At 42.4% G+C, this 13,806-nt stretch overlaps 1 protein-coding gene across 2 annotated transcripts in view; it reads left to right on the forward strand.

Moving 5' to 3' along the window:
• The first annotated feature begins 12,091 nt into the window (after positions 1-12,091).
• Positions 12,092-13,806, forward strand: part of CAND1 (cullin associated and neddylation dissociated 1) — a 31,504-nt gene continuing 29,789 nt past the window's right edge. For both annotated transcript variants that reach the window (XM_075714383.1, XM_075714395.1), the window contains exon 1: positions 12,092-12,234. In XM_075714383.1, the coding sequence (XP_075570498.1) occupies positions 12,167-12,234 (68 nt within the window). In that variant the 5' untranslated portion in view covers positions 12,092-12,166. The remainder of the gene's footprint in view (positions 12,235-13,806) is intronic.

Below are 13,806 nucleotides of genomic sequence, written 5' to 3' on the forward strand. Positions count from 1 at the left end.
TGAACTCTGAAGACATTCTGGTACACTCTATGTTAGCAAGATTTTTTGGACATAGTTCTTTAGGCATAGGTTTGCTTAGTGCCATTGGAGAGGATGGCCTCAGTCTGGGAGCTGTTGTTGTAACTCATGTATGAAATTAAATTGAAACTTCCAGACTTCTCCCTTTTTGTGGGTTCATTATGAATTCCTCTGAAATATCATTACTGAAGCTCTAAAATGAAGATAACACCAGCAGGATGGATTTGATGTCTATTTTCCCTGAAAGATTTCTGCATTCCATTTGTGACTGATTTTGTGATAAGGTAACTCTCTGGAGGGCATAGCTTTAGTTTTCAGATCATTTTTTTGCTTTCTAAACTAGAACAGGAAAAGAATAAACCCTGGCTGATTGGATTGCCTTAGCAGCATATTTCTTCAGGACTTCTGCATCACAGCAAATTAGATCATTCTGCACTGATGCGATATATAATTCCTGTATCTTCTGTGCCATCAGCTCCTTGGGTTTGGTTTGAAGGGATAAGAATTAAGCTGCAGCATTTGAGTGAAATTGGTTTTATTATTGGAATCACGAGATTTTATTTTTATGGGCAAGAGAAAGACTACCACAACTGGCATGCAGTGTGACTCAACCTTACATATTGGGAACCTTAATTCTGTCAGCATCAACTGGACATGAAGCACATCCATTGCTTTGAGTCTTTATTTTTATGTAGCCCTACTAGAAAAAAGAAACTATTTCCTATTTGCAATTCAGTGCACACTGGTTTTATTACTTCCTTTAACTCTTCCCCACATTTAAATCACTGCTTCTTAAATAATCTTCCAGCATTTCCTTTCTAGGTGTATCTTGGTGCATCAGTTGAGCACAGCTAAGTTAAGAGACTGGATCTGCTGCTTGAAAATATTCATTGGTGGCAAGTAATGAAAAAGTAATGACAGCTGAAACAATAACTGTCTATAAAAATCTGATTTCAGCTGTTGTTGAACTTGTTGATCTTTAGTGAAAAATGTAATATGAACTTTAATGGAATATCACTCTCACTGCATCTTCCATCATCGAATTATAGGTTTTGATTGCTACATTTTTCTCCTTCTACTGTAAAAGATGACTCTTTGGAACAAGAAGGGCTGATTGCTCCATTAGTTCTTGATATCATTCAGCACTTAGGGCAACATTCATTTCTTTTGCACTTCATATGCATTCCCTAATCACTGGAAATACCCTGGAAAATCTTCTACCATTTGATGACCCAATCAGAGAATACTTTTTTTGCTGAAGCCCTACTTTGCTCCCATTCCTAGAAGTGCAGTCTTATTCTTTAGGCATTTATATTAAGCATAAATTATGATGGCTCTTAAGACGAGACATGTGAATTATGGTAAATACATTTTAAACCTCTTGCATTAGACTTTCATGAGAACTATTTGTAAACAAAACAAATATGCATGAGGTAGATAGCAAGTTTGGTGGATTTCAGTTGGAAGCAACTCTGAATGTATAGCAACACTGTGAGGCCTAACAACATATAAAATCAAATTAGTAGCTTCCATTTTGAATCATCACCTGATTCTGTTTACACAGAAATCTTACTCCCTGACAGGAAAAAGGATGAAAAGCTGGGGCTTACTTGACTCTATATGCCGCCAACCATATCTGACAAAAGAGAGACAGCTTGAGTAAATGATCTTGGAAAAACAGAAATTATCACTAAGGAGGCAACGCTGAGGGACTGAGCGATTCATATCAGTTTGTTAAAAGCAGAGGTATATATTCAGCCATTATTCCTTTGCCTTTTTGTCAAGGGCTCTGATTAGTCAGCTTTTTCATATTAAAAACCTACGAATGTAGACAGTTCTGTAGTTTACTAATGTTTAATGTTACAGAGCTTAATGTCCATAAAGGAATTATTCTAGAATAAAACCTGTACAAAGTTAAAGAACTATAGCTGTCATCAAATAACTTTCTTAAAGGTATACTATTTTACGTTAAGGGTACCCACATTATAAGCTTTCTCCAAATATTCTAAAAGACATATGTTGGGGAACACCTCCATGTATAAACCTTAGTTTTCAGAAGTAGCCACTGTTCTTACTTTTTTATTGCTCTTATGCTATATTCTACAGACATCAAGAAGGATGCTGAATTGGTGCTTGATGTAAAGATTACCTTAACAACCATACCATTAAAAGGGGTGAGGGTGGCAGGGAGTAAAGTACCTAACAGAGATGACAGTGAAAGAATACAGTATTTAACAATGAGAATCTGTAACTTCTTGGGGTACCTAAGTGGTTTTTGGATGAATATAGAATTACTTATGTGACTGAAGTATTAATAAAATAGTCATAGTATTATAGAGAAATCTAGGAAAAAATTATGCCCTCTTTTTAGTTTTTTCCTGCTATAAAACTTAAAGCCTTAGCATTTTCACTGGCTCCAGAACAATATTTTATGATGAAGATCCACAGTAAAGCTCAAAATGAAGAGAAAGAATTCCTAATTCGGTAGCCCTAGCTGCACAAATAAACACAAAATGTCATTTGATAACATATGTGACCCCAAGTGGCAGTTTCTTTTCAACAGATGTAGTTTAATCTTTGAGCAGCAGGTGCAAAAGTTATCTTGAGGGAGAAGCTACAAAGAAAGCAATTTCACAGGAGACGTTTTACTTGGTGGGAAATGTAGGAATAACTGCGACATGCAGCTCTTTTTCCTTCTGTCTTTCTACAGCGGATCATACATGACGCAGTGCTTTATCTTGAAAGAGAGAGAGAGATATCTATTTCTATTCCCCTCCCCCAGATTAGAACATGGCTCAGCATAATATTTGCTCCTTTGGTCAGTGTTTAGCAATTGATGTGAAAATGGATTTTCATTCCGTTCAGTTTCCAGTCACTCAAAGGAACACATTTGTTCTGAATTACCTATCTGGACATCCAGGTGGTTGCTAATAAAAGAGAACCAAATGGATTTAATGTTGCATTCGATCAGTTCCCATGGTTCTGGAAACATATTCACCATTCCAGGCTTCACTTGGTTTTGCATAAGTGTCAGTTAGGGTTTTATCCTGCCGGATGCTGAAAATGGCATTTAAGTTGTACAGCGCTAACTTGAGCTAAGAACTTTGCCGAACTGGGCCCTCATTAAGGAAACTGAAAAATGACTTTTTTTTTCCCTGACCTCTGAAGCATGTAAAATAAATATATTAATTAAAGAAAGATCTAAGCCTCAGACCTTATATAGCGAACAGTGATACAGATTTTCTTCCTGCTTGATACACCTGCAATACACCATAACATCTTTCTCTAGCAAAGTGCGTAAGCACACGCTTAACACGAAGCCATTGAGAATACTCTGATTGGTTTAAAATTAAGCAATGTGCTGAAGTGCTTTGTTGTATTTAAGCCAGACTTGAATCAACCAAGATGGCTCAGACAACCCAACCATGCTCCACAATTCACTGTTCTCCCAGTAGTCTGAAATACCATGGACCACTGCCAACCTCCTTTGCCTGCCCTGCAGGTACTGCACTACTAGATGAGTCACCTCAAGGAAATGTAATTTTGGAGTTGGCTTCTTGAAATAAAAACTCTTTGCATCAGTTCGTGGACAAATAATTCTGAACAGAAAAAAATTACTCCCATAGGTATTCCTGCCCTTCTAGTAAAGTCTTGGTCCTGAACGTTGACTAAAATGGGATATTTCCATTGCAATAAAATAGCTATATTTACAAGCTGACCTTGAAGCATGTACAAACTATTCCTCCAAGATGGTATCACAGCTTCTCAGCTAGCTGCCTCAGAGTATACACTGCTAAGGGATAATGAAAATTCTCTTTCAGCCTCAGCTGCTGATGCTGTGTAAATTTGACATAATACAAATCTCACAGTTCTTGGCCTTTGCTGGGTTCCCAGAATGACCCTGTTAGCACCACATAGAAAAGCAGAGCAGATGAGAGCAAGGAATGGAAGCAACACAAGAAAAGGACCTGAGAGCAATGAGCCTCTGTGGTTTATTCACAACAGCAAATGTGGAAGGGAAAACATCCTGTATCTCAAAAGAACAACAAACTCGGACACGCGCAAGGCTGGGAGATTACAGTAGGTGCTTCTCCATCTGTTCCTCTGCTCCTTGGCAGCACAGGTTTTGAGGGAGAATGGAGGGACACTAGTTCCTGCTCTTACAGTGGTTCTGTCTGGGCAGCACACTTTGATGAGCTCCTGATGGAGGATAAGGCTGCAGAACTGCACCTCCCTTCTGTCCGTGCCCATCGCAGCTGCAGACAGTGCCACTATTCACAGCAGGACAAAGTGACTGCACAATGCCACCAGATCAGCTTTTTCACAATGAGTATGCGCTGGCAGAAATGACAACGTCAGGTACAAGAAAACAAAGAAACAAGCATATTTCTTTCTATTGCTAGAGAAAGCACTGCCTCCAGAAACACTGTAGAAATGGACTTTTGAGGACATTCTTACAAATCGTTGAGAGACAAAATCATCTTTATCTTGTGATATGTAAGCAGACAATTGTCTCTCTGTATCTCATCCTTCCAAATGACATTGCTTCTACAATATACTTGTTCCAGGCTCTCTGAAGCACTGGCTAGTAATGCAAAAATCTTGCAAAAATCTTACAAAAACGACTAATTTTGGCCTCTACAGGATGATAACAGAACAAAGCCCTGACCTGGTACCATTATAGCTGAATACAGAGATAAAATTATGCCCTTAAACTGGCAGTACCACAAAAGTGGTAAAAAAATTAAAAAACATATAGGTCACCTTGACTGTGACAGGCAGGAGATGTTGTTTCTAAGGTAAGTAATAGGACTCAACATTTCAATGCATGAAAAGACTAAGAAGTTTCGGAGAACTATTTTTTGTTTGGAAATTATATTCTTCTATATCAGACTGTAGCAGCATGGGTTGACCTTTGTGATAGAAGTTATTAAAAAATGCCAGTTCTGTCCATGAGAGCTACTGGCATCATTAACCCCCCAAGAAAACGAAACAACAGCAGGCATTTCTTAAGATTCTTTTGAAATTTATACATATTCTTCTCGATATATGTTTTTCTTACTGGCATGTAATGATTTCAAAAGTATTATAACTAATTGCAAATATTTTAAGAACCTCTTCCCGCTTGAATAATGCACATGAGATATGAGATTCTTGGCCGGCATTCTTGCTTCTTTTGATTCTTTGTTTTGTATTTGCCATTCATACACATAAATGCATAAATGAGCCACCAATAGTTGGCAGTCCTACTCAATTTTATACATATTCATTATGAAGAGAGGAGAAATTGTACATACCCAGAGGGTTTAAAAATTCTAATGGTGGCTCTGACAAGTTCAAACACACGCTGTCTCGTATATCTCCTAAACTTAGACTATACCCTGCTACTATAATACATGGCTACTAATCCTAGAATGATATGAAGAGCCTAATAATATGTATTTAAACAAATATCACACTTACAACTCTGCATTAACCGATTTTAGCACACAAACATGTAGTTAATGAATTGTATCAAACAGCAAAATCGTGCTGAAAGACACTAGGCCCCAAGGTTCAACAGGTTATATTGAGGATATTGGCAATTAAAATTAATTCTTGTTCTGTTCCAACAGTTGTTGATACACACAAATCCCTTCAGCGCAGAGCTGAAGAGACCGGTCATTGTCTCTTCTTTGGTACCATCACCTGCGTGCAGGACAGCCAGAAAACAGAAGGACCCTGGAGATCCCAGCCCCTTCAGCAGCCCTGCCTCCAGGGTAAAGTGGAAATGGTCGTGGCACAAATGAGCTAGTCTGAGTTAACTAAGTTTGGGTAAAACTCTCATGAGGACAAGGAGGTATGTAGCTTTCTTATGCATTAGCAGATCTGTATGTTCTGGGGGTTAGACCTTGACTTCCATCCTTTTAAAGGTTTCAATTCAAAGCACTCAAGGATTTTGAAGGGAGAAGTGGCAGTGCTGTTGGTGCAAACGGCAAAAGCAATCTTACAGCAGTTTTCCATGCTGGTACCATGCTATGCCCTTATTCTCTCCACAAAAATGTGACAAGAGGAAACTACACAGACAGGCTCTAATCAGTACTTGAACTTAGTACTCCTCTGACAAGATTTTGTGGATAATAACCACTTACTATGTGTTAAATATACTTCAGTTCACCAAAAAAAAATCAAAGAACTTTCGAGTTGATCAAATGTAGAGTTTCTCAGTCCCAGAAGAGCCTCTAGTAAAGACTGCCAAGTGTGCATTCCTGCTCAGGAGGACCTACAGGTATTACATGTCAGGTCTAAGAACTGCCATCAGCTACATAAGGACAAACGAAGTCATCTATCCTGCAGAGCATATGGAAGCCAGGGGATGTTTTTAGATTATTCTGCTGTGAGAATGTGGATGACAATTTGTATTGAGTCTTTACTATTAATTTATTTCTCAAATAGCACATTTAAAAGAATACATCATATATTAAGAGCTGTTCAGTTCCAGCATGCAAGTCAAAGACTAATACAGGTCTTCAGTAAAACATCCACAGAGTATGAAAAACATCAAAACATGAGTCAATTTGTGGCAGCCAACAGAGACACATCTTGACAGGCAGCTGACTATGTTCATTGTTCAGGTGATGGCAGGCTGGCAACGGGCATCATCTGCTCCAAGAGGAGAGCCACTGAGTCACTTTACCTTGGACGATCCTGTGGATGAATCAGTTTTGCTCCTAGAAATCAGACTCTGCAAAGTTACACTCTATTCGATAGATTCATTCATTCCAATTTAGTTTTAGCCCTCTCTGTTCACCTTGATTCATGGAAGAATAATTATATTTGTATTTTTTATCTTTGCTGTTACTGACAGTCTCATAAATGAGGGAGGAAGATATAGCACATTTCTATTGGCCTGAAATGAAGCACTCTTAAGCAAGAATCAACAAAACAACAGCAGTGCTTTAAAACGTTATGAAATGAAACAGATTAGCCCTTAGGTCTGCTTTGACAAACATTGACTCGTATTGTAATTAGCCAGTGTACTAACATTGAAATTGCTAAATTATCGGTATGGTCAAGGCTTTCCTGAAATGTGGGATCCAGAATAAACAAAATCATAGCACAGCTACCTCTGGTTCTAATAAGCCTAAATAGTCCAAATGCTTAAAATAATTTGTATTTCTATGACTTCTGAAACATAAAGTATTGTTCAATATCAGAAGTTCCAATTAAACAAGTGCTTGTAAGTTTACTGGAGACAAGCATCTCTAGGACAAGCATTGCTGAGATCATTATATGAAGAAAGCTGGGTGTGCTGACATAAAGGGAAACATAATTGGCTCTGAAGGAATTACAAATTTAGAATTGTGATAAGGAATGAAAATGCAAATGGTCAAGCAAAAAGAAAAACAACCTGGACTGACTTTCAGAAGAGGTGTTAAGGAAGAAAAAAAATCTTCTGTTCTGTAAACCAAGTTCATTTGGCATGAAAATAGTAAAATGACAAAAATTTTTGAATCTAAATTTCTGGCTCATATTTCAAATCAGATTTCATTTGAAAGATTAATTTTGGGTTTTTTATTTTTGGGTGGTTGTGATATGCATTTCAAAAGTTTTGACCACAAACACTGCAAAAAGCCGTGGAGTGTTTAGCAACCAGAAGCAAGATTTCTTTTAGCATTTTTGTGTTTGTTTTTTTTTTTTTCTTTTAATTAAAAGACCGTTTGGGTTTTTTTTTTCAAGATATTATGTTTCCTGAAACTTAATCTTATGATGAGGGTGCTATTGGAGCTCTGTTCTTTTAGAGAGGCAATTTCAGCCCATTTGACAGTTGCTTCAGTCCATTACTTAACCAGATGCGTATATTATTTTCAGCACTGTTTTCCTGATCTTTCTCTTTTTAAAGCTAATGGAATCAGACACCCAAAAACTTTGCTTTGCTTTACTTTGCTTTACAGAATTGGATTATCTGGGTTCAGAAGGAAAGGCCAGGCAGTTCACAGCTGTCGATTATTATTTATTCTTCTTGGTAAGTGTGTAGAAATCTCTCTTAAATGAGACCGATAGTATCTTCTATTGTCCAGAAAGGAAATGGTCTTAAGTGCGAATCAGCACAGTAGCACCAACTGCTTTTGGAAAGATGCTTTGGGATTCTTACTTAACTTGCACGTGAACAAATTTTCAGCTTTAGGAAGAAAGAAAAGCTTAACTGAAATGTTGGCTTATAAGGTGGAAGGCAACTGATGATTTATTTAGTTCCAAATGTGCCCTACTTTGGCAATTGCTATAATTTGCTCTGGAATGTCATCTAACTTTAAAAATAAGGAAAACAGAAAATAAGGGGGGAAAAAACCCCACCCTTAAGAAAACATTGTCATGATTAAGATTCCAAAGCCAAGTTTTTAGTTCTACAGTTAACTCATCTTCATCTCTGGGAATATAATGTTTTATTCAATGCAATACAGTGATAACCTTAATGTCTTGAAACTCACATTTACCTGCACAAGTGTTCTAGTGTAGGTTATGCTGCTTTTTCAATTATTTTAAAGATTGCCATAAAATTCCTTTTTTGTTTCTTTCATATTTAAATCTAGATCACTTCTTTGACACCATCTGTGGTTTGTTAATATAATCACCCAATAAATTTGTGAAGACTTTCTTTCCAGGCATCTTTTTAAAAATTCAAAGTTCAGATGTACAAAGTCAGTCACATATCTAAGTGATAAACCACGACTCTAAGGTTCTCTGGCCCAAATATCTGCTTGCAGCGGTGAGCAGCTTTTGACTTAGAGCAGCAATTTTCCTTTTATTTCCCCCAAACCAGCTGTAAAAAACGATAACCAGCTTTAAACTTGTCATCCTAAAGGATTCCCTTTAAGCTGAGTAAAGCTGTGTGGGATAGCTCTTTCCACGCTGATAGATGAAGATGCAGCACATTCCCTATGTCCTCTGCTGATCAGTGGGCTCACAACTCCCATGTGAAGTAAAAGGGCAAATTGGTGAGGGTTCAAATTTTGGTGCTGTGAATGCATCTCTAAACTAACTCTGCTATTCTCTCATCTTCAGCATTTGGGGAATATATTTGCAAGTGTAAGGCAAGATAAATCCTTTCAGGTTCTAGCATTTAATTAAACTTTCAGCTATCTTTGTGAATGAACCAAGAGCATCTAATATGTGTCTCTACAGGGAACAGATCACGAGTACCACTCCATCTGTGAAGTTGTTTGCTATCAGCTGGAAAAAAATCCCTTCTCAATTAGCCTCTCTGTGTCTAACTTCCTCTGGAACATTACATCTACTATAGCTGAATCCCAATTGTAATAAATGTACTTGAACAAAAAAATACTTTGACTTCCTCCATGATGGCCTGTGTTTCTGGTAGTAAGAGGAAATCAGGTTGAAGCAGTGGCAGGGTAAGCTGGCTGAGATATAGAAACCAGCATGGGAAGAATGATGATAAATGATTTTAAAATAATTTTAAAAGTGTTCAAGGTTGTATAGCAGACAAGCAGAATTGTTCTGTAATTGTTCTGATTTTTTTTTCCTCTCATACACTCTCTTATTACAAGGAAATGTATGTAGGATTCCCAAAGTGGGAAACAGCTTGGTTTAGTATCTAATTGGAAATGGTAAAGATTTAATAAGTTGAATCCCAACTTGAGTGGATCTGCTTACAGGGACCACTGGCAATGCTTTACTCCACAACAGCAATTAACATAAAGACCTTACCTACCATAGAGAATTTTCTATTGTCTGGTTGGTCTAACATGCTTAGCCAATAGAATGCATCATGGTAACCATGTGGGCAGAACATTTTTGGAGTAGATGATCTTTCACCACCCCATAACCACCCTATCCCCATTTAGTACCAAAGTCATGAATGCAAATAAAGACCAGGTTAGAACAGTCTTTTCCCACAGATATGCGAGAACTGATAACATGACACTGACATCTCAGAAACAAATTGTTCCTGGGAACTGCAAGATGCTCAAAAGTCATGGTCACCAAAATGATTTAGAATAGCGCTAAGGTTCATATGGCAAAATATGAATCAATGTGCCAAATGTCAAACATTTGTACTTCAACTTTTTATGTCTCAGTACTTCAAAAAGGAGCTACACAGTTTTTCTGTGTGGTATAATATCATCACAATTCAGACATCACAAGCCATTTTCAGCTGTCACAAATAAGTCAAGACTGAGCCTGTCTTCATCCGTATTGTTCCAGCTGGCTTCCTTGAATATCCAACACGAGTGTTCAAGCAAAATGAAGTAAAGAGTTCCCCTCTGTAAAGGTAACCTCTAAATTAAGTATTCCCATTTCAAAGGAGTGAATGGTCTATTTGAACATCAGTCAGCACTGGGTCAGTTCTCCTTCTGAGATGGAGAGCTTCCCCTCACTGCAGTTCCTGTACCTATACCGACATTCCCCCATTTCTCCTCAGGACACCCCCCCCCACACTACTCCCATCTTCCTTACTCCATCCCTCCATCACACCCCACCCCAATGCCACTAATCCAACACCATGCTGCCCACCTCCTCCTTACCCCGTCCATCATTTTGCTGCACACTGCTAACCTGCCACTGAGGTGCTCTGGGGAATGAGACCAATACATATTAAGCTCTGTCTCCAACACAGCTGCCAGGCAATTAAGAGCATGAGTCTCTTCCAAAATAGCGGCTTGTACACTGTGGCTGGATGACAGGCCATGGTAGTGACACACGATTTCTTTCTACCAACTGAGTAAAGAGCACATGCTTTCCATCAGCTGCTGTGCAAGGCTGCCTGCAAGCTGCATGTAATAAATGCCTATTTTGAAGAAATTTTCTCTTTAGTTCAAGTCTTTAATAAAGCAATCAAAAAGCATTTCTTTAGTTTTGCTGTACACACATGTAACTGAGAAGGATTAAGGCTATTTAACATTCTTGTATTTCAATAGGAATCTTACGGAAGCTGTAACGCGTGGAAATACTTCCCCAGTTCTCCTTCTGCTCTGTATCATCTACCCATGCAGAGACAGATCACGGACCACAAAAGTAATGAGACTGACATGAACAGTAATGAGGTACGCAAAAAAAAAATTCTGTAAAAGGTGCCCTTTGGCTTCCAAGCCCTCTGAAAGCACCCACATCGCATTCTCAAGCTGCTTTCTGCAAGCCACGACCAATAGAAGCATACCTTCATTTGGCAAGAAAACGAATTTTCACATCACCGCTTTTGGCTTCCGTCAGACATTTGCCAGAGCGTGCTCAGCTGTGACGGGAGCCACTGCACACGCCTGAGAGGGCCTGGAGCAGGAGCTGCAGCCTCTGCAACACCAGGACACGTGGAGGGCCGCGGTAACGGCCACGGCACAAAAAGCACCGTACCTGGTGCCCCACGCAGGGCACCCACAGGCGCTCAGAGCGGCGGCGAACCCTTTTGATGCGGACAGCGTCTAGGTTGGAGGAGTTTATTTAGACTCCTTTTCAGCCGGCTCTCCCCCGCCGTGAGCCGAGCCGCGGCGAGCCGGGCCCTGCCCTCAAGGCCGCCAACCGCCGCCACGTCCCGCCGCCCCGCGCTCCAGCCCGCCACCAAAACGAGGCTCCACATCCCAGCGGGCAACGCGCCGCCGCCCCCCCAAAACTACAAATCCCGACGTGCACCGCCCATAGCCGCGGCTGCGGCGCGGGCGCGATGCACGCTGGGAAGCGTAGTCCCCCTCAGCCTCACGGCCGATTCCCGCCGTCGCCCCCCATCCCCCGCCTCCCGCCACTCTCCGACGGCGGCCTAAACTTCCCGCGCACGCTCTGCGCCACGTACGCTCTGGCGTCACGCGGGCCGCGGGCCCCTCCCGCCCGCTGGCAGAGCCAATCAGGGGGCGCCGGCGGCGCGAGGGGGCCCCTCGCGACCTTTGACCCGGCGCCGAACGCGAGCGGCTGCCCGCCCGCCCGTCCGCCTCCCCGCCCCTCCCGCCGTGTCAGCCGCAGCCGCAGGAGGCGGCGGAGCGCCCGCCTCCCCCCGCCGCCCTCGCCCCCGCCGCCGGCCCCGGCCCCGTCTCGCCCCGCCGAGCGCCGTCCCCAGCAGCGGGCGAAGTGGAGCCGGCGAGGCCGGGAAGACGCCGCCTCCTCCTCCTTCTCTCCTCCTCCTCCTCCTCCTCTCCCTCCCCCCTCCCCGGCCGGGTCCGTCAACATGGCGAGCGCCTCGTACCACATCTCCAACCTGCTGGAGAAGATGACATCCAGCGACAAGGACTTCAGGTGGGAGCCGCCGCCGTGCCCCCACCCCGCGTCCTCCGCCGGCCGCCCGGCCCCCGCCCCGCCGCGCCCGCAGGCCCCGCGCCGCCCTGCCCCCACGGCCGCCTCCGCGCCGGCCCCGGGCCTGGCGCCGCGGCTGTCAGGGCGGCGGCAGGTGCCGGGCGGCGGGGAGGCCTGCGGGGCCGAGCAGGGCCCGGTGCGGCGAGTCCGGGCCGTGCCCGCCTGGGTGCCTCTGGGGATGGGAGAGGGTCCCCCCCGACACGCCCCGGGCCGCCCCTGCGGGGCTGGGCGCGGATCTGCTGCTCCCTCGGGAAGAAGGCTCCCTGGAGGGCAGCGCCTGTTCTCGCTGCCCGTGAAGGACGGGGCACGGCAGTGCCCGAAAAGCCGCGGCCTCCTCGCGTCGTGGGCAGGGATCCCAGGCAGCCGGGAGAAGCCAAGCGGTTGTCAGGTTTGCTGACCCGTGTGGGGCGAGGCGAGGGGGGAGGTCAGCGGTTCAATTTCCGTCCTTGCAGATGCTCAGAAGCCGAATGGACGAAGCCCTGCTGCAGCTGACCCTGCTTTGAGCAGGGGGGGGTGGGCGAGATGACCTCCCCGGGTTCCTTCCCAGCCTCAAAAAATACGGATCCTGTGCTTCTGGCGACTAGGAGCAGAGAGGGCCACCCAGCACAGCGGGCTTGAACATCCTAAGCTCACATGCTTCCTTGATGCTGCATCTCGTAGACAGAGGGGTTTTGTGCTCCTCACATGATTTGGTACTGCCTCTAAAAGTCTGTGCATCCAGAGAGACAAGTCAAGTTCGGTCTTACGGGGACAGGACTGTATATGTAATTTTGAGCTTAGGATCTGTCACAAGAGCACGAGTTTTTATTGGATCGTGTGCTTGCTTTGTAATAAGTTAATAGCAGATAAAATGCAAACATTTGAGTATCAGAAAATGAAATGGTGTAAGGCACTTCGGGACATGGTGTAGTCTAGTCTACCCTTGATTGGTTTAGTGTGGACTTGGTAGTGTAGGTTAATGGTTGGACTGGATGATCTTAAAGGTCTTTTCCAACCTAAACGATTCTATGATTCTAAGCAAGCTATTAGAAAACAGCAGAGATGATACATTTACACAGTAGTTCTAGCAAAGCGTTAGGTTAAAAATAATTACATTTCTTTGTGTTGTGCACAGCCAGAAATTCACATTTGAAGCCTTTATTTGTCAAAGAGGGTACATGAATACAGACAGGGAAAAGGCTTGGGTTTTGTTGCTTTGCTGCAGCATTACAGTGCTTAGTTTATAGTTAAAGGACATGTTGACATCCAAACAAGTCTCTTGTTAATACATTAAAATCTAAAGGAAATCAGAAGTGATGATTAAATAACCATAGAGTTGGATTTTGAATAATCTTGTTTGCTTTTGACAAACTATACTCCTGGACACAGATGTGATAAATTTATGTTTTTTTAATGTCGATTTCTGTCAGATTTTAGTAGCATGATATTACCTGGAGAATTTAGGCTAGAAATGTTGGAAGTAGAAAAAAATATTGATTAGTCTAAAAAGAGACAGTCCAGAATTGCCTGACTTAT

The sequence above is a fragment of the Pelecanus crispus genome, chromosome 1 (genome assembly GCF_030463565.1).
Source record: "Pelecanus crispus isolate bPelCri1 chromosome 1, bPelCri1.pri, whole genome shotgun sequence".
Lineage (NCBI taxonomy): Eukaryota > Metazoa > Chordata > Aves > Pelecaniformes > Pelecanidae > Pelecanus > Pelecanus crispus.